Source organism: Mizuhopecten yessoensis, unplaced genomic scaffold (genome assembly GCF_002113885.1).
Source record: "Mizuhopecten yessoensis strain PY_sf001 unplaced genomic scaffold, ASM211388v2 scaffold10447, whole genome shotgun sequence".
Classification (NCBI taxonomy): Eukaryota; Metazoa; Mollusca; class Bivalvia; order Pectinida; family Pectinidae; genus Mizuhopecten; species Mizuhopecten yessoensis.
Genome location: NW_018408551.1, coordinates 833,092 through 857,864, shown reverse-complemented (window position 1 = coordinate 857,864; position 24,773 = coordinate 833,092). Strand labels below are relative to the sequence as shown.

Genomic DNA, 24,773 nt, shown 5'->3' with positions numbered 1-24,773 from the left:
TTACTCACACCACAGCCCTACACCGCCACACAGCCAACCCCAGCCACAAGTGATCCACATCGTGCCCCTAAAGAACAGTTTCTCACATCACAGCCCCCCACCGCCACACAACGCACCCCAGCCACACGTGATCCACATCGTGCCCCTTATGGACAGTTACTCACACCACAGCCCCCCACCGCCACACAGCGCGCCCCAGCCACACGTGCTCCACATCATGATCCTAATGGACAGCTACTCACACTACAGCTACACACACTCACACAGCGCACCCCAGACACACGTGATCCACATCGTGCCCCTAATGGACAGTTACTCACACTACAGCTACACACACACACACAGCGCACCCCAGCCACACGTGATCCACATCGTGGCCCTAATGGACAGTTACTCACATCACAGCCCCACACACCCATACAACGCACCCCAGCCACACGTGATCCACATCGTGCCCCTAATGGACAGTTACTCACACCACAGCCCCACATCCCCACACAGCGCATCCTAGCTACAAGTGATCCACATCAACATCAAAGAGGTCAACATGATGCAAAGACAATACTATATGACCAAACACGACAGTACCAAGAAAAAGGAAACGTCGATCAGATGGCAGGACAGGCAATTGCACAGAATAAGCAATCATCCGTGCAGGCTTCACAGCGTGACACACAGCCTCGCCAGACATGTAAGTATGCATGCTTGTGGGTATCTATGAATGTGATTTAGAATTCAACTTAAGTAAATTCGAGAAAATAGTTCTTAGTCCCTCTGATTTGATTAATTTTAACATTGTAATGGAAATTCTTCCTTGATACATATCGGTACTTGTATCAATAGTTATATATATGCTTTATTTTAACTTTTATGTAAATATTGATCTATGTGTTATAAGTGATGAAGTTGTGTTCTTAAACATGCCATTAAAACGTTACTTTATCTAGATTTCTTTCTCCCCAATTGTCATGGAATCATCCTATTATTACTTTCTTTTTTTGACGTATCCCGTAAAACTTATGCTTATTCAAAATATCCTTATGTCCAGTTTTTGTTTATTATATTGTTAATTTGATACGAAATTATACTGCTTCTAAAGTGTTCTTAGGGAACGACTGTATAAACCACCTTCGTTCGTTGTTTTCTCCCTGCATTTCTTGACCATATGACTCTGTTTCGGGTATTTGTTATACATTTACTTTTTAACGGAAAACAAAACCTTAAGAAGGAAATGTGTCTCTTATGTAAACTTACCTTCTTACAGGTTATACACATATGTTTGACATACCTCGTTAGAAGTGAAAGGTCAGGAACTATGTTTAAGAGCTACTAAACAATGCCCAAAAGTGAACTTTGATATGTATGGTTTTGTTAGTCTATGGCTAGATATCCAAACATTTGGTTCAGAAAAATCATCAATGATTTGATAATGACCATACAGTATGACATCGCGACGAATTCATGTTAAATTTGATGATTTGTATGTATTTCGACCTACGTTTAACTCATAACATTGACTATGTGTTACATAATTGTGTATGCATACATAGCATAAACTTCTTTTGGAGTAATTGGTTTGCTTAAAAGACAAAAAGGCCAGTGTTTTGATCTGACATTTTTACATTAATAGTCGAAGACTGTTGTATTCATGTGACATGTCTATTTTTCTTTATACCTTCAGTGCCGTGCAATGACGGGCGTCATACTGTTGTTCCCAGTGCAACGGATATGATTGACTGGAGCCTTTATTTACCAAGTTCCAATGGTAAATATATCTAACTTCAAATAATTTCACCGTGTCTTAGATCAAATAGTTGATAACCTGCACCCTGCGTTCATTCCTTGAATTACCGAGAAACATAATGACTGGTACTACATGTACCAATAGTTCAAAACGTGAGCAGTCTTTTAAAGCATCTTTAAACGCTGGTGTTTTATGGGGGTTCAACTTTGTATGCCTGCCGAAAAAATATAGCAAATGGGCTCCGAGTACATAGTTATCCTTACAATAATGTCAGTCTGTTCGTAAGACGTCATCAACAAGCATTCCCCTTTTTTATTTATTCAATAAATACCACAAACGAACAAGTTCATGTCATGCTTGGTATGTATTTCGATCTACGTTTACCTAATTACATTAACTATGTGTTACATAATTGTGTATGCATACATAGCATAAACTTCTTTTGGAGCAATTGGTTTGCTTAAAAGACAAAAAGGCCAGTGTTTTGATCTGACATTTTTACATTAATAGTCGAAGACTGTTGTATTCATGTGACATGTCTATTTTTCTTTATACCTTCAGTGCCGTGCAATGACGGGCGTCATACTGTTGTTCCCAGTGCAACGGATATGATTGACTGGAGCCTTTATTTACCAAGTTCCAATGGTAAATATATCTAACTTCAAATAATTTCACCGTGTCTTAGATCAAATAGTTGATAACCTGCACCCTGCGTTCATTCCTTGAATTACCGAGAAACATAATGACTGGTACTACATGTACCAATAGTTCAAAACGTGAGCAGTCTTTTAAAGCATCTTTAAACGCTGGTGTTTTATGGGGGTTCAACTTTGTATGCCTGCCGAAAAAATATAGCAAATGGGCTCCGAGTACATAGTTATCCTTACAATAATGTCAGTCTGTTCGTAAGACGTCATCAACAAGCATTCCCCTTTTTTATTTATTCAATAAATACCACAAACGAACAAGTTCATGTCATGCTTGGTATGTATTTCGATCTACGTTTACCTAATTACATTAACTATGTGTTACATAATTGTGTATGCATACATAGCATAAACTTCTTTTGGAGCAATTGGTTTGCTTAAAAGACAAAAAGGCCAGTGTTTTGATCTGACATTTTTACATTAATAGTCGAAGACTGTTGTATTCATGTGACATGTCTATTTTTCTTTATACCTTCAGTGCCGTGCAATGACGGGCGTCATACTGTTGTTCCCAGTGCAACGGATATGATTGACTGGAGCCTTTATTTACCAAGTTCCAATGGTAAATATATCTAACTTCAAATAATTTCACCGTGTCTTAGATCAAATAGTTGATAACCTGCACCCTGCGTTCATTCCTTGAATTACCGAGAAACATAATGACTGGTACTACATGTACCAATAGTTCAAAACGTGAGCAGTCTTTTAAAGCATCTTTAAACGCTGGTGTTTTATGGGGGTTCAACTTTGTATGCCTGCCGAAAAAATATAGCAAATGGGCTCCGAGTACATAGTTATCCTTACAATAATGTCAGTCTGTTCGTAAGACGTCATCAACAAGCATTCCCCTTTTTTATTTATTCAATAAATACCACAAACGAACAAGTTCATGTCATGCTTGGTATGTATTTCGATCTACGTTTACCTAATTACATTAACTATAAGTTACATGGTTGTGTATGTATGCATAGCAAAATCTTCTTTTGGAACAATTGGTGTGCTTTAAATATAAAACAGGCAGTGTTTTGATCTGACATTTTTATGTTAATTGTTCAAAACTGTTGTATACATGAGACATGTCTCTTTTCCTTTATACCTTTCGTGTCATGCCATGAAGGACGTTATATTGTTGTTACCAGTGTCACGGAAAAACCTTCGTATTTCTTGTGATTGTTTTAGACAAACCGTTTTAACTATCAATCATGACATAAGGCTTACATTCTAGAGACTGAAAAGAACAATAGAGTTCTTTGAGTCTGTCTGAAAATATATTGAACGAGAAACATAGGTGTCCGTCAAACAACGTGTCCGTTACTGTCATATGCTTAAAATGTAGACCCGGTGGACCAGACTGCACGACCGTACGAAAATGTGGACATGCCTCCCGGTGTTAATAACGAGACAAGTACAAGTGATCAAAGTGACGACGATCCTGTCTCGAACGCCACTTCATCAGAACCTCACGATGTGGCGGCTATGTGGCGGCCACAACCGGAAGGCGGTGCTACATCAGATGGTAACTGTCTTTGATTATGGTGGAATTTTATGCTTTTCATAATTACCTAAACGTCTTGTACGCTTACATTTTTTCTTCTTCGCATTTTACAATTCATGACTTATGTTTGATATCTGTTTTTGATAATTAAATCTATAAGGATTAAAATTGAACTAAGTGTGTTATGCTATTTCGTGTAGCGTTTGTTTGATAATCAGGCTAAGAGGTCTTATTGTGGTAAACGATTATGCACATAATAATAATAATAATAATAATAATGTATTATTTATCCAGGGTTACATGTCAAGACAACGTCTAGTTTACAATATGGCTATGCATCGATACAAATATACAAGTATGACAACAGTTTTAGATAACAAGAGAACAGTAGAAAAATGCCGTATACGGTAACATCACAATCATGGGAACTTAAAACTAGTAATCCTAAAGAATATATTAATTACGTGAACGCCTATATGCTTATGGATATGGTTAAAGCACTATCATAGTCGGATACACAAACAATGCTTATATGATGAAAGATAAATGACTGTACACTAATATAGTATATATCAAAAGGTGACAATGAAGGAGGTGGTGTAAAATGTATGTTATAAGAATATTATCAAAAGACATTTGACTTTTACTAGATACAAGATGTAAGAAACTATCGCACGAAGGTAGCGGGTCGCATTAATGTAAACAAGAAAACGTAGTTAGCTAGTATTACGACACACACATAATTAATAATCATAACACATATGCTATCAATATCAGGGAAACATTCACAGATAAACTATTCATAAGATAAATTTGAATAATGTTTTGAGTTTAAAACTAATGACTCGTTGTAGTACACATAAAACAAATATAGTTGGAATTTTGTGAAGTAACTGGTTTTAAAGGCCCTGGCATTACATGAGTCTCTAACGGGATTATTTGTTTCGTTCCATAAACTGAACAAGTATATACAAACGATCGCTTAAGATAGTTGGTTCCAACAGTTGGAACATGCAGTTGCTTTGTTACAGAAGCATTTGTAGTTCCATTAACTTTGTTTACATATGATAACATATTGAATTAATTACCTGGGAATTCAAAGTGAAGAGTTGTATATGAAAAACCATGTCTCTAAAAACATAAAATATGTAAATGGCATTTGTTTTAATTTCTAAACAGGAAACTTGGATGGAGTAAGAATGCCCCTACGATTTAATAGTTTCCTTACTGCTCTTTATAGTAATTTCAAAATCTTATCCATGTATAATTTGTGGCTAGGTTCACTCCAGACAGTTGAACAGTACATGAAATGTGGAAAAACAATACTCTTGTACACTTATATAATGGAAATTATATCATGAATGTGGCTAATATTTGGATATCGTTCACACGTGCTGCGTATCCGTAAAATACATCAAAATATTAACCACAGTCGTGAAATACATATGGTATTACTGAAGACACTGTTGGAAATCCTCTATATATTAAATACATATGTGTATTTAAAGTAAGATCTTTTAAGAGATTTGCTTTAAGGTTTATCGTTTGTGTAATAAATTAGATTTTTTTCGGTATTAATATTAATGAATGGTTCTATTACAGACACCAACGGAAACTATCCGCAGAAAGTAAGTTTTTTATTTCAAAGTATTTCATGTTTACAACGTCTTTTTGTCAAACATATATGATTTTGATGCCTCATGTTGTATGTGATCTATCGTGATAAAACATCATTTTACAAATTCCTATCGTTACGCTCATCTGTGTTCGCTGTACTTCCGGAAAATGTCATCCCTAATTCGCAGGCTTTGTGGAATATACTAATAGACTAGATTGATCATGATGTACATGAAAAATACGCTGCAGCAGAACGGTAAATTTGACTAGCGTTGGCGTCGGGTGTCGCTCCTCTATAGTCTTCAATAGACAGGTATCAGACTTGCGACTGTTCAGGTTTATTTTTAAACCAATCAAATACCTAACTGAGTGATTTCGATTTTACCTTAACAATATTCCTGGGATGCATGGAACGTCAATGAGCGTAACCCCTGGAATTTAGAGGATGTTGCACCCCTTTAATATACCCTCCACAAATATAAGAAACGGAACATATACACACACAAAAACAACAACAACAACAATAACAAAGCAAAGTAAACACCAGATTCAGTTAAGAAATAAATCATTTTTTTATTATCATTTGGGCCCTATATAAGGGCATTGCACATTCCAATAGGCTTCTTTCTCTTTGAGAAATTATATTGTATCGTTGTTTGCTTTGAAGTTTCTCCGATACAAATGCTATGCTTTTGTTCTGCAAGGAACAATCAATGTATGTACCTATACACTTGTGGAATAAATAACAAGGGTGAGAAAATAATAGAAAAAATAAATAAATAACGAAGGCCGCCTGTGGCCTCAGTTGATTATTTCCAAAACCCGAGTTATATTTTCCACCTTAGTTTACAAATATATGTATTCTAAAGTAAAATGTAATGAAAATATTTTGCGTGTCTAATTCAGTGTCAATACGCCTATGATAAACAAAGTGATCTAGGACCTAGATAATTTAACCATGTAAATAAGGATGTCCTTTTTGCGCGGGCCAATACTTATCTCATGTTGTCCATGTCTTCATTACAAAACCGGCAGCGTCGTTGTACCATTTCTGATCCTTAGGGCAGTTGTTCTATTTTGTCTTTTTAACCTGGATATATAATAGAGGATTTTTCTTTTTTCAATCGCCATTAGATCTATCAAATCCACCAATCTATCGACATGTCTCGTCAACAAACGAAATCAGAATTTGACAGATTTACAAGCACTGTTTCAGGTCACCTTCGCGGTAAGCTTGATAGGTTTTAAGTAGATCTAGGCGTGAAAAAGAAACATTTTTATTTGTCCGCTATTTATTTTTTAAATACGTACAAAATTAAACGCATGTACAAATGTGAACCATCATTTCACAAAGGAAACCAGTCCCGCGGCTCACTTGCTTATATTTTTGGGGGAAGGTGTTTGGAAGAGTGTTGGTCTGTTTGAAAATAATATCCATGCGTATGGTTTATGGTTATTTACCAATGAAAAGTGTCCTTAAATCGCAAACGTGGTAAAATTCTCAATTTATGTAAATGTATTTTTCGGAGGGTTCTAATGTAATTTGTTTCCCATCCGTTTACTTGATTTCTGCAATACTTATCTTTAACTAAGACATACAGCAGATAAGGGACACATATTAAACAGAAACATCCTCGAGTTGATAACTGTTGACGATCAGAACAATAATACTAAAATACCACATTTATGTAGCTCCCTTTACAATTTGTAAAATTTCTTTAAAGCGCTTTACAATAAACGGATAATAGTATTAGTAATAAATGTGAAACAAAAATGGCTTACAATCACCATTGTATATTAAGCAAGAGGAAAATCATCTCAATGTGCACATAGATGAATAAATAAAGGGTGGTATATACATGACGTCTGTGCAAAGAGCCTAAAATGCATACAAAACCATGCCATCACATCAAGGTTATATATCACACATTAAGTGCAATGCACAATACATGTAACAGCATCGCTCAATCATTGTTTAGTTTTGATATACAAGTCACAACCCGTTGGTATTGAGTAAAAACAAATACCACATGCCATTTGTTGACATTTCAATTATATATTCTATAATTAATAAACCTTCCATCTCAAACTGGCGATATGGATGCATAGATCAAAGAGTTTTTTTAGTTGCACTTAGTGTACATTCAAAATCGGAACTGATCGAATCTGTCCATTTAACTTTAAGAGTAAGGAGGAACCATCATGACGTAAAAACCAAACATATTGTTTAATATTATAATAGTTCAAAACAACATTAACTATTATCTAATGTGTATACTTTCATGTCTTTGTTATGACGAAAACTTCTACTGGATAATAACCATGTTTTATTGGACGATATACTGTGCGTATAAATGCATTATTTTCCAACATTCCATGCACTAGCAACGCTCTAAAAACATATTCATCGGTCTACGTTTATTTTCTCAACCTCTTTATAAAATTCCATCATTATTTCTTGATTTATATATATTTATCAAACAACAATCTACATAGAACAGAAAGCGACAAAATCGACCGACATATTGTCATGTATTTTTTGCCCTTTGACATATAAAAAAGAATTTGTTTAATGCTTAATTACCCACATACTGTGTATATTATAAAGGTACTGCTACTTTTGTACAGTAAGTGTTTTTGTCCTGCTTTTAAATTCGTCCTCATCGAAAAGGCAAATAAGGTGAAAATAAAACGCAAACCCTCGTTTACCATTAAAATGTTCTCAATCTATCTGGTAGTGTTCACCTTAGTAACAATGCGTCTTTGTATTTCCAGGAAGAAATTGACACGATAATCAAGGAATTGAAGCAACCAAATGCATGTGCTACAGATGACAGCATGCATATCATTCTAAAACTCATTAGCAGACGTTTTCCAAAATATAACATATTTACCGATATGTGCAAATTTTTTGATAAAAATGGTGTTAAGCCGTTGAATATATCAAGGGAGTTTGCTCAAGTGATTTTTGTGCCACCAAAATCATCCGGTGAATCATCTAAAAACAAGAAAAGCAATAAGGATAAAGGTATCGGTCACTTCTTGCTGCTAACCAATATTGGTGATCGAAATAAATTCCAGCTAATTGATAGTCTTCGAGAGCGTTCTCCGACATTGCGCAAAAGTGTTCAAGAAATCCTCAAACACCTTCTCGGGTCTGAGGAAGCACAAAACGCAATAGAGGAAAAAGCCGTTTCAACCCAAATTGGGAATATCGATTGCGGATTGTACGTTATTGCTTGCTTGATCGATATTTGCCTTGGAAACGGTAATAGGTTAGAAAGTGTTGTTTATAACCAGCAACACATGAGAGGCCATCTTATTACCACAATAAAGGATCTATTTGAAAACAACCCAATCCAAGAGTTCCCTGCCATCGAGGACGAAAGGAGAAAGGGTAAAAAGTTTCCAATAGTTGACTAATGTGTCGTACATCTTATCTTGTAAGCAAAGGAAATTTGACATTGAAAATATATTGGCGTCTCAAGCTATCTAGAACCTTACATAGAGTTTTTATCTAATTAAAACCACGTTTTGGACTCCACTAAAAAGGGTATTTCTGGATAGTGTTATGTTAAAGTCTTAAAAAGTTATCTAAATTTGATGAGATATTGCTTTGTGACGTCATCACTATATTTGCACCTTATTTGGAACTTTGGATAATTCCTTTGCATTACATCGAGTTGTAATGTTTATTATTGAGTTACGTGTCCTTTTAACAGCTGTAGTCACTGAAAGACGTGCCTCCGTGTGTGTAATGTAAGGCTGCGAGCAATAAGTACTGTCTTTCTTTAGCGAACGCTCAACACCAAGTCCAAAATTATTGTATTGCCAGATGAGGAGGAAAGAAATGAAACAGTTGTAAGAATAGAAAAAATATACATGCTAAATGTTGTTATGGATGCAGAATTTATATGTATTTGTCGCTTTTGTAACTTTTCCAAGTGGACAGAAAACAATTACCCAATTACGCCTTTCACGAATCATGCAGCAGGTAACAATAGGTAACAGCAGATACAGTATATTCTAAATTTTTGACCTAAAGTGATGTTGCGACACAGTTGGGCAAACTATCTCTTTGAGATCATCTGGTAACCTTCTTAAAATAAAAGTATTTTGACCAAATAACTCTGGGGCGTTTCTTGGGTCAAGTGGTTTCCATTTTGTAAAAACGGAGGGGCAAAGAAACGGGGGCAGAATATGATAATGTAGCAGAGGTTTTGCAATCATACGTTTCCTTCATGCGTGCATGTGTGTATGCGCTAGGCAACAAAGATAACAAACATAAATTCCCAAGTTTGTAAGGGGTTTCCTCATTAGTAGTCTCTTATGATCCTCATTAGTAGCCTCTTATGGTCCTCATTAGTAGCCTCTTATGATCCTCATTAGTAGCCTCTTATGATCCTCATTAGTAGCCTCTTATGATAAAGCGGTTAGTACCAGCAGGTATATTCCTTTCTTAATCCTAAACATACAGGGATCGAAATAGTCGAAATACACACCCTTTATCCATATATAACATAATTAAATAAATACATTAATGCTACAGGACGGTTCAAATAGATTTAATTAAGGTCATAGGAGTGTATTGATAAACGGAAATAGGAAGTACATCCCTAGTTGAAAATCCAATGTAGGGAGACAGTATTACAATTTCCGCATATTATAATGTTTAATATTAAACAGCTGAATATTGCATGCTTATTATTGATGGAACAATGTGTTTTCTCAATATTAAAGTATTCCAAAGCAATCCAGGCATGAATACAGGTTTTTTTTATCAATGAGTCACATGTGTCCATTTCTCTTTACTTCAGGAAACCGGCTACCTATTTTACTACAGTGAAGTTTTTCAAGAAAGATAACTCTTACATGCAAATACTATGTGTATATGGTTTTATTATAAAATGACAATTTGTAATCGTTTATAGATAATTAATTTTACAAAATTTCAGCATTTATTAAATTGATATTTAGTGCAATACTAATCTATGTCAGTATCATTTTTATTGACATTATTTTGCCAAAAATTGTGTCTTTCATTTTTTTCTTCAAAATTCACTCCTTTTTACATAAATTTCCATTTAAAATCCTTAAAATTCTGACAACCTATATTATTTTTGTGGCAGAACATTTTCTTTACTTCAAAGCAATATAACTACAAAATTTGAAGAAATTCTACTTAGAAATGGTGACACAATCCTTTTACCTTAAGTTAAAATTCAAGCTGTATGTGGTTAATGTATTGTTTGTATTCTGTAAGATAAATTCATTATTTCTGTTGACATTGGAAAATTATATATATATTTATATATAATATACCAAGGTTGATTGATCACTGGGCAGCAAATGTCCAGGGACTTTATGTGGTCATGACACTTAAGGTATGATGGAGTAATGCAAATCAATAGTTATAATTTATTTAATTATTGAAAAACTAATAATTTATTATGAAATACCAAAAATGCCATATATGCGTATCCTTTGAACTAGTGGACTTTGTTATCATATTTAATGCCCAACTGCACATTAATTTAAAACATATATAAACTAAATTAAATAAACCAACAAACCTATGCCAGTAGAAGCATGTGTGGTGTTAGAGTGTATGAGTGTGTGTTCGAGATTTTCTTGTGTTCCTATATAATTAGTTTTTTTGTGTTTTTTTCTTTTTGTGTTTTTTTTTTAGTTCATTTTCTATTTGATTTCCCAGCTCATCTCAAGACATATCTACTTCAAATAAGTCCTGGTACATTATTTTATCAGCATACATGCATGTATCAGTTTTGCTTTAGTTCATGTTGCCGTAGCAAAATTTTAGTGGCTCAAGGTCAAGACGTTAATCCAGATGTTTAATAAGATTTGGAATACTGTGTATATCTATAACGGTATATTTAATTCGTATTGACATATATTTTACAACTATATCAATTATCAATATCTCAAAGTTTGTATTTTTTTTTTATCTTAAGTCCATGTATCACATGAAATAATGTAATTTTGCAGAAACATGAAAATATTAATCCAGTCTAATTATTGTATATTACCTCGCAATTAATGTAACCAAGTGCCAAGAGATGAGTTTAAATAAAATGTATTTATGTAAATATTGTATTCAATGTCTTCAACTATCAAAAGTATGCTGGAACCCATGGAGAGCGCTTATGTAGGCAAAGCCTGTTGCTCAATCCTTTTGTTTAATCAATAAAAATATTTGAACTGAAATATAACCTAATTCAAGATCAATAGGCAAAGAAAGGCATTTTATATTCCCTGAGGTTCGTTTAAACTAATGGGGACCTTTGTATTGATATGTGCACTTGGACTTAAAGTGAAGTGCTTAGACTGTACTATTACATATTTTGTGTTCGTAATATGTATAATTATACTAAAATAGGTACCTTCCTTATATGCTTATTGTATTGGCAATCGTTTTCATTGGATTACATTTCCTCACTAATAAATTGCATTATTTATGAATTTACAGTCAATGGGCACTCAAGGAATTTACTTATACCGACATGCCTGTTATTCTGTCAAATTAAACGTCTTTGTCAATATTGTCAAATTTGATGAACACAGTTGTCAATTCAATAATGAGAAGCTAGTTGAATCCAACATTATGGAACAGATTTGTAATCGATGCACATGTCCGTCTGTCAAATAACCACAAATTCTACGTAACTCCGGATTGCTAGTCCATATTGCATCAACAATCTTTTGACTTATCTGAATATTTTTGTACTGTTTTACATTTACTTTTATTAGTATTTCAATCAAATAAACATTATCAAGCAGGGACATACGAGACATGTATTGTAAATGATATTTATATACAGCATTATAACTGTTAGCGAATACCTCCAAATTATGTTTAAAACAACAATGCAATTGACAAAATTGTACCTTTAAAACATTTCTTTATTTGACTGAAATATCTTCTAAATAAATGTATTAAAATCGCATTAAATTGTATTTTGTTTTCTGTCACATGATATGTGTTGTCGATGAAGCAGAAGACGCTTACCCTTCTGGAACACCTGATATCTTTCTCCTTGTACTTTGTCCCGGGTCTTATTTCATCGACTTCGAGGAGTTTGAATTATATATATTTTTTGTTTATTATAGTTATGAGGTCAAAGGTCAACTTGAAGTGTTAGTCGGGGGTGGGGTTAAAGGTCAACATGGGTTAAAAGCTTTAACAATCTTCTTCTCAATTTCCATAAAGCCCTGAGTCATGATTTTTGGCTAGTAGGTACATGGAAAACAGTGCTATAACGTTTCCTCATTAAAATGACCTTGACCTACTGTCAAGGTCCCAGGGGTCAAATAGGGTAAAAACAATATCCTAAGAACCATTTGGACAAGAGTCATGATATTTGGGTATGTTATGAAGACCAGCAGTGCGAATATTTTCCCGAGTTACAGTAATGAGGTCAAAGATCAACTAAGTACTGGTTGGGGTTAAAAAGTAAACATGGGTTAAAAGTGTTAACAATATTCCTCTCAAGTTCTCTAAGGCCCAGGGTCATGCTATTTGGCCAGTAGGTACCTGGAATTAAATGCTTTAAAGTTTCCTCATTAAAATAACCTTGACCTAATCTCATGGTCACAGGAGTCAAGTATGTTAAAAACGTCAAACAACAATATCTTAAGAACCATTTGGTCTAACGTCATGATACTTTGGTATGTTATGTAGACCAGATTTGTGAATCCTATTCTTATAACAATAATGAGGACAAAGGTCAACTTTAAGTGCTAGCCGGAGTCAAAGTTCAGCGTCGGTTTAAAGCTTTGAAATTAAAATTTCAAATTTCAATCAACAATATCTTAAAAACCGTTTAAGAGAAGTTAAATGTTTGTGTTCTAGTTACAAAATTTGGTCTGAAGTTACCTATATGTCATTTTTAAAGAAAAAGGTGAGCGATACAGGGCCTCTGGGCCTCTTGTTTTTATCTTTTGTTTGAAATGACCAATGATAATCCCCATTAAAAAGATAGAATAAAGACAATGAGAATTTAATTCTTTTGAGTCAGTGTTGTTGACAAGCTATGAAACATATTCTACAGAACAATATAAATACAGTATGTTGATTACATTTTATTTTGATTTCAACTAAGATACCAAGAGTTTAAAAAAAGCATCATTAGATATATACACTGCATCTAATGTCTGATCGACCTCTTTGTATCACATCACAACCTTCAAGCCCAAATCTAAATGTACTTGCTGACTTTTATTTCACCTCCAGCGCGCAATATGGCACTCAGTTCGAGTCAGGAATTCACATTTTGCTGATTTAAACATGTTTAAACCCAATTCAACGGGACAAAACAAATTATATTTCTACAAAGTAAAACATGCTTATACAAAATTAACAGGACGAAAAAGACATAAATGTCTTCAGTGTAAGATATATTATAACGAACCCCACGGGAATACGAAATTAGTCAAGGTTTTTGCCAGCTATTTTGGGAAAGGGTCCCTGAGCAGGAATTGGGAAAATATCATCAGCATTTGGCAAAAATTATTGGGAAATATCATCAGCGTCCCAACGTTAAGGGAAACTTTTAGTTTTGATAAATAAAACCTACAATGTGATTTGCAAAAAAATCATCTAGCTGTTTCTTACAGTAAAATGTAAAGCAATAAAAAATACAGGGTCATATTCTAAATATTGTAATGGATCCCTGTAACAGACCCTATAAACACCTGGCAATAACTTATTTCTTGCACCTGTTAAAATGTTAAAATGGGAATAAAACTTGAAAGAAAAGGTCAGTTGTGCTAAAGATATTTCTATAATGTAGTGGTCATCACACTTGCCACTTCTGTGGTGGGAGACCCAGGTTCAAATCCTGGTGGAAATAATAGTACAACTTGCAATTATGTAAATACTGCAAACATATATAAACATAAACAACTAGTTATATACAACTCTGTGACATTTTCCATTACTTGGTACATTTTTTTATAAATATATGTAACCTTGTTAATTTGTTCTTTACTGCATTCATACAACAACAGGACATTCGAACATTTTGCATTTTGGTAGGCAGTGAGTATTACATTTATGACTTGTGAACTTAATCTAGAAAATTGGTTTTATTTAGCTATCAAAGTCTTGGTGTTGACCTCTTGTGAATGCCTTTTGTCCGTCATAGTAACCACTTCAGTTAATTTTTGAAAGAAAGTTCCATGGTCCAATGCAAGCCAAATTTATGAATTACATGTGGATCTTATCTGCCAGGAGTTTCAGCCCAAAAGAGGTCAAATTGATTAAATGTTCAACAGTCTTCTTACTCAGGCACAGAGATGTTAAAATCAAATAATCTTCATTGATAAAAAGGTCCTGTAGGCCTATTTCAAATTTATGAATATTTTGCTACCTCTGGATCATTCATTCCTCCTTGAGAAAGGGTTAATGTTTAGGCTAAAACAAAACAAAATGTTTTTCAGGCATCATTCCTGATAAAAACAGCGTTGGTCAGTAAGTAGGCATTTTTTTTAATTTTCTTTTAATTTTCATGGATCAATATATACTTACAGGGTAATAACAAATGTAAGAAAAATGAATTTCTATGCAAATCAATTGCTATTATTATGTCAAGAATGTGGTCAGGATCCCATGACCATAACAGCGCATGTAATTTTTGCCGGACTATTAAAATGATCTTCATGGATACAAAGTAGGTGATAAAATGTTCCCTAAGGTCCAAAGGAAAAAAAATAAGGTAGGTCATGATCAGGTTATCCGAAGCATATGTAAATCATGTTTTTGGCCTTACTGTTGTTTACATTGGGAAATAACACTTTTGGGTATATTTGTTTACTCTCAGTGGGAACAAAGTTGGTTGGAATGACAATCATGTGACTGAATTTTGATGCTATGAAAAATAAGAACCTGGCCCTTCCCTAGGGCCTGTAGGGAGGGGCCAAAGGGGGCAAATTGGCTGAAATTTCAACAATCTTCTTCTTAAGATTCGGATATGCTAGAGTCAAACACTCTTCATGGATGGAAAGGTCCTAAGTCGCTATATCTGAAATTGTTATTTCATTACCCCCATGTCGTTCATTCCTCCACTACATGTATATATTTTTTTTTGAAAATTGTCAGCAATATATACTGTTTGTCAGACGATTATGTACCCACCATAAATGATATCATTAATATATGTTGGTCAGTGGTCACTCCCAACATGAATTAACTTTTGTTCTGTTTTTGTTTGATTTTTATATCACTACAACAAATAACATAATTGCATTACAGCTCAGGTCCATGTATCCCTTGTATAACATAAGATCACTGCTGGATATGCATCATTAATGTGTTGTAATTGCAATGGTCCTGTTTATATCTATTGCAGCATCTGGTATATGAAGATAGTGGTACAGTGGTATCATGCTTTAGGTTCAAAATATGTTCACATTATAATGTTTTCTTACATTACAATGTAAATGATTAAATTGTTTTATCATTTGGTTATTCAAAAGGAATGGATATTGCAGAAATTGAATGATGGTTTAGAGCTACAAAATGGGAACCATAATTATATATAACTACTTAATATTGATTTAGAACCATCTTTCATAACTACTTAATACTGATTTAGAATCATCTTTGAGCTAATTTTATTGTGTTTGCATGTCACCTACAGACCAGGTAAAGCTTGTAAATGAGAGATTTTGTAACATCATCAGTTCTTTATCTTTTTGTCTGTGTACTTAGAAATCACCATGCTCTTTACAGGCTTTGCAATGGTGTTATTGCTAAATGCAGAGACCATAATCTATCAATTGACTGTAAATTAGATATTTTCGATAAAGCTATCAAGCCTGTCATGTTGTATGGTTGTGAAGTCTGGGGTTTTTGTGGTTACAAACTTTTAGTACGTTTACATTCGAAATTCTGTAAACATATTCTTCAGGTGAAAATATCGACACCGAATTTCATGATTTATGGAGATTTAGGAAGATTTCCTCCGAGTATTAATATCAAAGTTTGAATGATTGGATTTTGGGCCAAATTGTTAGAACCAATACCTAATAAATTAAGCAATAAATTGTATAAGATTATTATAAACTATAATACTCAATGAAATAATTGTATTAAAAATATCCTTGATGAATGTTATTTAATACAAATATTTGAACGTCGAGAATTCCATAATACCCAATGGTTGAAAAATACAGTTTTCCATACACTCAAAGATAAATTCATTAATAATTGGAGAAGCGATGTTTTCAATTCACCTAAAGGGACCAATTACAGAATTTTTAAAAATGACTTAGTATTAGAAAAATACCTGGTAGATCTCGCTCTAAGACTAGCAAATTTATTGTAAATTTGGATTTGGAATACCAAGAGATGACAGAAAATGTATTCTTTGCGACCTGAATGGAATTGGAGACGAATATCATTATTTGTTTAAATGAACTGATCACCAGATACTGCAAAACAGAAGAAAATTTATGTCGAGATAATATTTTGAAAATCCTAGTACTTTCAAGTTAAACACATTATTTAATTATGTCAATAATGAAGAATTAGTTTCACTTATAAAATTCATTAAGCACATAATTGAGCGGATTAACACTGTCCATTAACACCATGATTTATATGTAAAATGTACTATATATATGCAAATACTCTACACTGTAACCAGTTTGCGAGAGTAAAAACTTGTCATTGTCATTATTGTTTGTGTGTTCTTAGAAATGACATTGCTCTTTGCAGGTTATGAAAAGATTAACACACTCGTACTTATTGTGATTGCTCTTAGGGTCCTGTCACTCCAGCATGGTGACCTTATAACATTGAAATGGTTGAAATTAGTGTCCTATAATGAAAAACGCCTACTGGCAATCCATAGACAACTACCAAAGTTTTCCCCAGGTCTGTTACTACCCAGGAATACAATCATGCTAGCCCTATCAAGGGATCATACATGGCCGAGATATACAACATAGTAATAAGTGAACTAGAGTTTGAAGGTTGTTTCGAAAAAACAAATACAAGCCTAACTTATGTTTCAAAGTAAACATTGACATTTTTTACTAGCCTGGGGTATTGGGCTTGGCAATTTAGGCAAACATGTAAATGTTCATGAACTGAAAAAAAGTACATTGTTTTATTATTTTTTCAATCCCCGAAGGGTTCTCGAAGGATTGCACATGTAGGTTTGCACTTCGTCCGTCCGTACGTCCGTACGTCTGAGATTTTTTTTCACCTGGAGTAACCAGATTTGGTGTACAAGGACATCTTTGGATAGCAGAGTGAAGAGTGCAAGAAGGTCTCTTTGACCTCACTGTGTCCTATATGATATGACATTTGACCTTAACTTTTAAAAAAGTTGGACTGGGGCATATCTTCCTTTCTATTTCACCTGGGGTAACCAGATTTAGTGAAACAAGGACATTTTTGTAATCTGAAGTGAAGAGTGCACGAAAAAGGTCACTTTGACCTAACTGTGTCCTATGCTTTGACCTTTGACCTTAACTTTTGAAAAAAAGGTAATCCGGAGCATATCTTCTCTACTATTTCACCTGGAGTAACCAGATTGTATGTCCAAGACCATTTTGGGATGGAGGAGTGCAGAGTGCAAGACTTAGGTCACTGTGCCTTATGACTTGACCTTTGTCCTTCACTTTTGAAAATATTTGTACGGGACATATCTTCTATGCTATTTCACCTGGAGTAACCAGATTTGGTGAACAAGGACAACTTGGGATGGTGTAGTGAAGTAGGTCACTATGACCTCACTGTGACCTATATATATGCCTCCTGACATAAGTGTATTGTTTGTGTATAGAAATTCTTACGGTGGCCATGGGTGTCTATGGATTGCCTTGCAATACTTTGCCTTGTTAATACATATTTTCTATGCAAAGTAGATCCTATTTCTTTCATTTTGTCTTGAGAGAAGTTTGCCCTAAATGGATCAGGCGATATATTGACAATGGTGTTAAAACAATACTAAATTAGTAACAACAAAAAGGCCTACATGGAATATCTGACAGGTTTTCTTAATTAAAATACATTTTTTTTTAAACTTCCATTCATTTTATTTTCATGGAAGAATATTCAGCGCACTGTGTCCTAAGGAGAGATTCTGTTCGTTTTGTTACCTTAAAGTTCTTAGCTGGGGCGCCGCAGGCGCCCGAAATCTACACTGTCATCACAAAGGCTACCGAACTATGTGCGCTTTATAGGCAGTGCCTATTTCATATTATATACGGTCACCTTTATACGTTATGTGAGAAATGCTTGTCGAATTCAACAAACAAAAAGGTCAATGTGTGTCCGTGAATATTGAGATCATTTCCTTATATGGTGCCGGAAACCGGTACATTGTTACCGTTATTGTCGTAAACCCAAGTTTCTCATGCTCAACCACGGACTTTACCCCAGATCGTTACAAACTTATGAATATGAATCTGTACTTTCTAAAAATGGCAAACTTTTTTGTTTTGGTTTATGGTGAATGGTCTCGGGGTGAAGGTTTATGGCTTTACCCGTTATGTCGACCGAAACTGTTTTATATATACAAATTTAAACGATTTTTAAAACCAACATTACATAACTACAATGTAACATTTATTGCATGCTCAGCTTAACAAATGCCTGTCCAAAATGCAGATTCAATAATAATTTAACATTATTTCAAAAGCTTGTTTAAAAAATAATTATTTTGTTAGTTCGAAAGAAATAGGAGAGAACGGTTACCATGCAGGGCTTTATCTAGATCGTTTGGTGCTAACCGTGTGGTTTACATGACAAACAAGTGATGCATGTAATTATTATAAAACATATCTAAAATGATACGTGTTAGTAATTAGGTGTATAACTCAGTGAAGGACGGGAAGGACTTTGCTAATGTTTTCCTAGAAGACATTTTATATATTTTAGTCAGAAATTATAACTTTGTATCACGGAATTTTGACTCTACACAATCTACTATATCTATCTAACCCAGACCAACTCGATCTAAATATGTGGCGTGTTGTTATGTATTAATAATATAGCGTTGATGCAACCACAATTGTTTTTTATGCTGTCTACAGAAGCACGTTACGAATTTGATATATAAAGAAATTAATACATGAATACATTATTCCAGAGAAAAATACACACAATGGAATTGATATGTCAGCTTAACTGTCTAATAAATCAACTTGCTTCTATTTTTACAAACAGGCGCCGTTACTAAATTTAGACACAGCTAAGCCATGCATTTGGTGAGTTGTTTGTATTTATGGTTTCCTGGTATTGTAGTTTCGTTTTAAGTTTAGTTTTTCTGAAAGTACAATATCATAAAGAAACTATGTTCAACCTTACACTAAAGACGTGTGTCTGATAATATACCTGTACTATTTGTCGGATAGAAATAGCTTCGACGCAAACAGTCTTATCTCGTCATTCTTAAATAGGGAATTATATACACAAGCAAACATTGTAAGGCTACAATAATAAAAATGGATTATTGAACGTTTTATTAAGTAATGTGTAGTTATAGATATGTCTTAATGTAGAGTCTTTTGTGTTTAATATAAAAGCATAGTATTTGCTCATTATTATGAGCAATTAATAAATATATGGCAATCCAGATTATTTTTTCATGTAAAGGTGTCAAGAATATATGGACCCTTCGGCTTAAATCTTTGGGAAGAAATTACCTTGTACCGGGATATCTTCAATAAGATTCATCACTTGGAAAGATGTAATACCAAAGTTTTACTTTATACACACACAATATCCGTATTAAACGTGTCGCAACATTTCAAGGCCGATTGGTCCCTCTGTCAAGCTTGGCAAAGCGACCATTCGGTCTTGTAACGTTGGACCCGTTAAATAGAATATATATCTATATATATATATATAGATATATATATAGGTCAAAGAAGTAATATAGACGGTAAAATTCCATATAACACTGGATCCTAATGTCCCATATATATATATATATATAATAAAAACAAATTTTTCAGATCGTCCGCTAGGCCTTTCTGCCTTCTAGGGCTTCTTCAGGCGGATATCCCGGTAATTATATATATAATCAAAACAATTGTTATTGATCAATTTATTATCATAAATAAATGCATCAAGTTGTAAATTGTGCCGTAAAACTGTTCATTTTTTAAAATACTGGACCAAAGCATTACAACGCCATTATTGTATTTCTCTTCTCTATAGTATCCAATAGGAAAAACAACACGAATACAAAAACTGTATTTCCCAGCGACATAGGCACTGACCGATGTTTATTTTCAATCATTATCAATTACACAATAAATGTACATCTCACACACAAAACCTATTAATCTCAATATAGTAACCCAATTTAGAAATAAAAAAAATACACGTGCGCTTTTGTTACCTGTGTCGCCTGAATGACACGTATAAGTAACAACCCAGACCATTTGCACGTGCAAATACCACCAATAGCGCCACCTATTAGCGTTTCTCATACCAAAGAGAAAATAATTACATCAACCGGTTGAAATTATATTTAACATATGTGTTCATTATCTCCGAAACACAGTGTATTTATTAGTGTAAGGGAGACAGATGGTTCTATTCTGTTTGCGCACATAAACCAGAATTGTTAACAGAATGTTACTATTGTGCATATTATGCTATCTCTGGAGTGGGGCACTTGAACAGAAATATTTTCATATTTAAGTTCGAGTTTGTGGCGTTTATTTTCAAGCAAGCCCCATCTTTTTTGGTTCTTTGTGAACCTTATTATAAAAATCAACACAAAGATGTATACATATGTTCAGTTTCTGCTTTTAGAAATAAATTCTCATTTTCGGCAATTTAAGTGTTTGTTATTTTATCGACAAAAAACATAGCAGAATATAACCTGTGTGTACTGTTGGGTTTAGTGCAGACTAAACACGATAATATAATGCATATTATGCTATCTAATTGTATTTGGTGTCGGTATAACCAATTTATAAGCAGTAGTCGTTGCAATATGTATCGCATTTAAGCGTAATTAAGCCATAAATGAAAGAAGGAATGTCACTTATATTGTAAACTTGAAACGTGATGATGACCTGGGCCCACACTCCAATGTACCTATATCCAGACAACAGTGTCGTTACATTTACATACATTTGTGGAAACAATTGCAGTAATGTATTGTTGCACCGAAAAGCTTAAATGTACAAAAAATAAAAATAATGTCAGAGATATCAGTTCATTAAATATTACTAAAAATGAAAGTGTAAATACTCTCTCTGTCCTAAAAATGCTTTCAACAATATTTTTAATGACAGAATTTGTTTCATTAACTGAAAAATATCCCGGTACGATATATATACATATATAGTAGATGATAAATAAATAAGTCCTTGCAAAGGAAAATATAGAATAAAAACAAATTGTTCAGATCGTCCGCTAGGCCTTTCTGCCTTCTAGGGAGGGCTTCTTCAGGCGGATTGGTGTTTATTTATGACGTCACTAAAATTGTTGACTATACAAATATTGATGACGTCATGTAACCAACGGTGATAAATAAACATCAATCCGCCTGAAGAAGCCCTAGAAGCCCCAGAAAGGCTTTCAGTCATTTTCAAGACCTGTGCGACCACTGTTTTTAAAACAGAATTGGGTACCTGAACTAAAATTATTTCATGATTTATGAAGAATGAATAGTTTATGTAAACTTTTACCTGTTGGTGTGCCGAATTATTTCCTTCATCAGTGTCTCGGGAAAAAGAATCATGAAATATGAAAATGGCCGAGAATCCCTGGGTGGCATATGAAGAGGCCTAGGAGCTTCGTAAAAGCCAGGACCCCTGTCGGGTTCAGGTGGAAACATCCGCATCCATGGAACGGCCATTACTACAGGTGCTTTCCAAACAATAATGACGTCACTTTGACTAAAGATGACGTCAAAATTACGTACCTTTTACATCATCATTTTTCGCGTTGATAGACGTCATGTAACCCAACGTCATAATTTTGTATGGCAATCAAGATGAGGTGGCATATGCTATAGAAACATTCAACAAAATAAACAACAAACTCTATTTAAATAGAATCGGCCTCATCGGCCCCCTGGCACTCTGAGACCTTTGTAATCGGCCCCATCGGCCCCCTGGCACTGAAAAGGTTAAAATACAGTGTTGTTTTTACATAAGAATTAATTTCTGCCTATTGTATTACAGAATTAGGTTTTTGTTATTTCAAAACTTATATGTCAAACAGTCTAAAATATAAATACACTGTATGACCATTGAATATCGACACACAAACGTAACAAGTTCCTGTGTGCCTCTGTCCGAGCCACGCCATATTTGTAAAGGACTGAGGTCACATTGATCTTTATCACAACCACGTCTAAAGTAGGGGAGATCACTCCTATAACGCATATGCCAACAAAATCCTAAATGAGTCACTGTTCGGGAGCTTTGGTCGATGATTTTGTCCTCGATGTGGAAATCTTTTAAATATTTCACATTTAATAAAGTAAAGTACATTGTCCACACCAGGAGAGGGTCTGTATAGTATATAGGCATTACGTCTGTTGCCTAATTCCTTTTGAATTTGTATACAATATTCAATAAAAACTTTGTGAAATAAAAAGTGTGATTTTCAAAGCCACGTATTGTGCGCATGCATTCCAACATACGTGCGTTCTAGCTTTTCAACTAGACCTAGCGGTAACTTACAGACCGAAACATGCATACGGTATACATTATCAACCCTATATGTCTACTGCTACAAGAATCGTCAGTAGAAGGTTTGCTTAGATGTTTACTAAGTAAGCCTATAGTTTTAAACACCAATCAACCGTCTCCTGATACGTCGGTAAAAAGCTAATTATAGGAATGATAATCATAACAGAAACTACGATCGAGACTATCACATCGTTCTGGTACCATTAAACTGGCGGCGTTAATCTCTAACAGAACGCAACACCTAGTTGTTTTGTACACTACAAATGCATGTTTACAGTATTACTTGTATGTCAGATATTTAAATTCAAACTCAACTTCGGGCTGATTCAAAGTGATGGTGATTTTGGATAAGTTTTTTTATGTCATTTATGTACAATTTTAATTAAATGATTGGTTAATATCCCTCTAAAAACCATTGAGTGTTAGTGAGCTGCAAGGCAGAAGCGACAGCAGAGGTTCCAACCCTCTATGGTTGTATTGAGGGTCATTAACTAGGTTACCGTCTTAGATACACTTGGCAATGGTTACATAACAATATAGAAATTTTAAATTTGAATCAACATGAATAAACGCATACTACATTGAATGTGTCATCAGCTAGATAATAAGTATTATATAACAAAAACCCCGGTTATGTATCTCCACATATACGGCAGACACACATATCCTAAGATGAACACTGTAGGATATGTGTTTTCCATTACCGCACTCTATGATAATTTCCTGACTAGAAATTGCCAAACAGGTTTTCTGCTGACTTAAAATGCTAAGTCTCGTGTGGACTTACTTTGTGAAACGCTGCTCATTTAAAACTTGATCTTAAAATGTAGCCATGGAAAATACCAACCCTCTTATACAGTCAGCAATCGATATCACCGTACACAGAGACATGGTATTAAACAAAGAGGGCCATGGAGATTTGTGTGCACTGTTATAATTTTACGTTTTAATGTGTGCTTTAGATAAATCATATATACTCCTTCAAACTATTCTCTTGGCTTATTTCAATTGTATCTAGAGAAATATACGCTACATTTATTTATTGCTGCATCCTCAATGCCGGAGTCTTTTAACTAACAGTAACAGGTATTGTTATAGTTTATCATGTGTGGTTATGGGGACATGGAAATTCTACCGGGTGATTAGAATGTTCAAATCCATAGCTCTACATATGAAAGACTATATAAATGTGCTATATGTATGTGTTACGTAATTGCGTCTGGTTTTTTTAGTGCATTTTGATATGAATTGATCAAGATCATACTGCCGTGTCAAAGTTGTGACATAATACTGAGATAGCATATTTGAGTTGATAAAGTTTAATGTGTACACCGCCCTCATTTGGCCTAAGTTGTTGAGTTGTCCTAATTTAAGGTGTACACCGCNTTGAGTTGTCCTAGTTTAAGGTGTACACCGCCCTCATTTAGCCTAAGTTGTTGAGTTGATAAAGTTTAAGGTGTACACCGCCCTCATTTAGCCTAAGTTGTTGAGTTGATAAAGTTTAATGTGTACACCGCCC

General features: G+C 34.3%; 2 protein-coding genes across 2 annotated transcripts in view; both read left to right on the top strand.

Annotated features, from left to right (window-relative positions):
- LOC110460660 (polycystic kidney disease protein 1-like 3) overlaps positions 1–2,403 on the top strand; it is a 3,362-nt gene extending 959 nt beyond the window's left edge. Inside the window, exons 2-4 of the mRNA XM_021513699.1 lie at positions 16–691; positions 1,682–1,765; positions 2,306–2,403. Coding sequence (XP_021369374.1) covers positions 16–691; positions 1,682–1,765; positions 2,306–2,403 — 858 coding nt within the window. The remainder of the gene's footprint in view (positions 1–15; positions 692–1,681; positions 1,766–2,305) is intronic.
- A 564-nt stretch (positions 2,404–2,967) lies between these two features.
- LOC110460676 lies at positions 2,968–10,154 on the top strand. The gene is made up of 4 exons (XM_021513720.1): positions 2,968–3,013; positions 3,788–3,967; positions 5,549–5,574; positions 8,339–10,154. Exons 1-4 carry the CDS (start codon positions 2,977–2,979, stop codon positions 8,984–8,986), a joined length of 891 nt encoding a protein of 296 aa, XP_021369395.1. The 5' UTR covers positions 2,968–2,976; the 3' UTR covers positions 8,987–10,154.
- Positions 10,155–24,773: the final 14,619 nt, after the last annotated feature.

What these genes read in the sequence shown, in the direction of transcription:
- LOC110460676 (XM_021513720.1), top strand. Translation starts at nt 2,977, where the DNA reads ATGATTGACTGGAGCCTTTATTTACCAAGTTCCAATG. An exon ending in AGGCGGTGCTACATCAGATG is followed by an intron (nt 3,968 to 5,548) that starts GTAACTGTCTTT and finishes GTTCTATTACAG; the next exon opens with ACACCAACGGAAACTATCCG. An exon ending in ACGGAAACTATCCGCAGAAA is followed by an intron (nt 5,575 to 8,338) that starts GTAAGTTTTTTA and finishes TTGTATTTCCAG; the next exon opens with GAAGAAATTGACACGATAAT.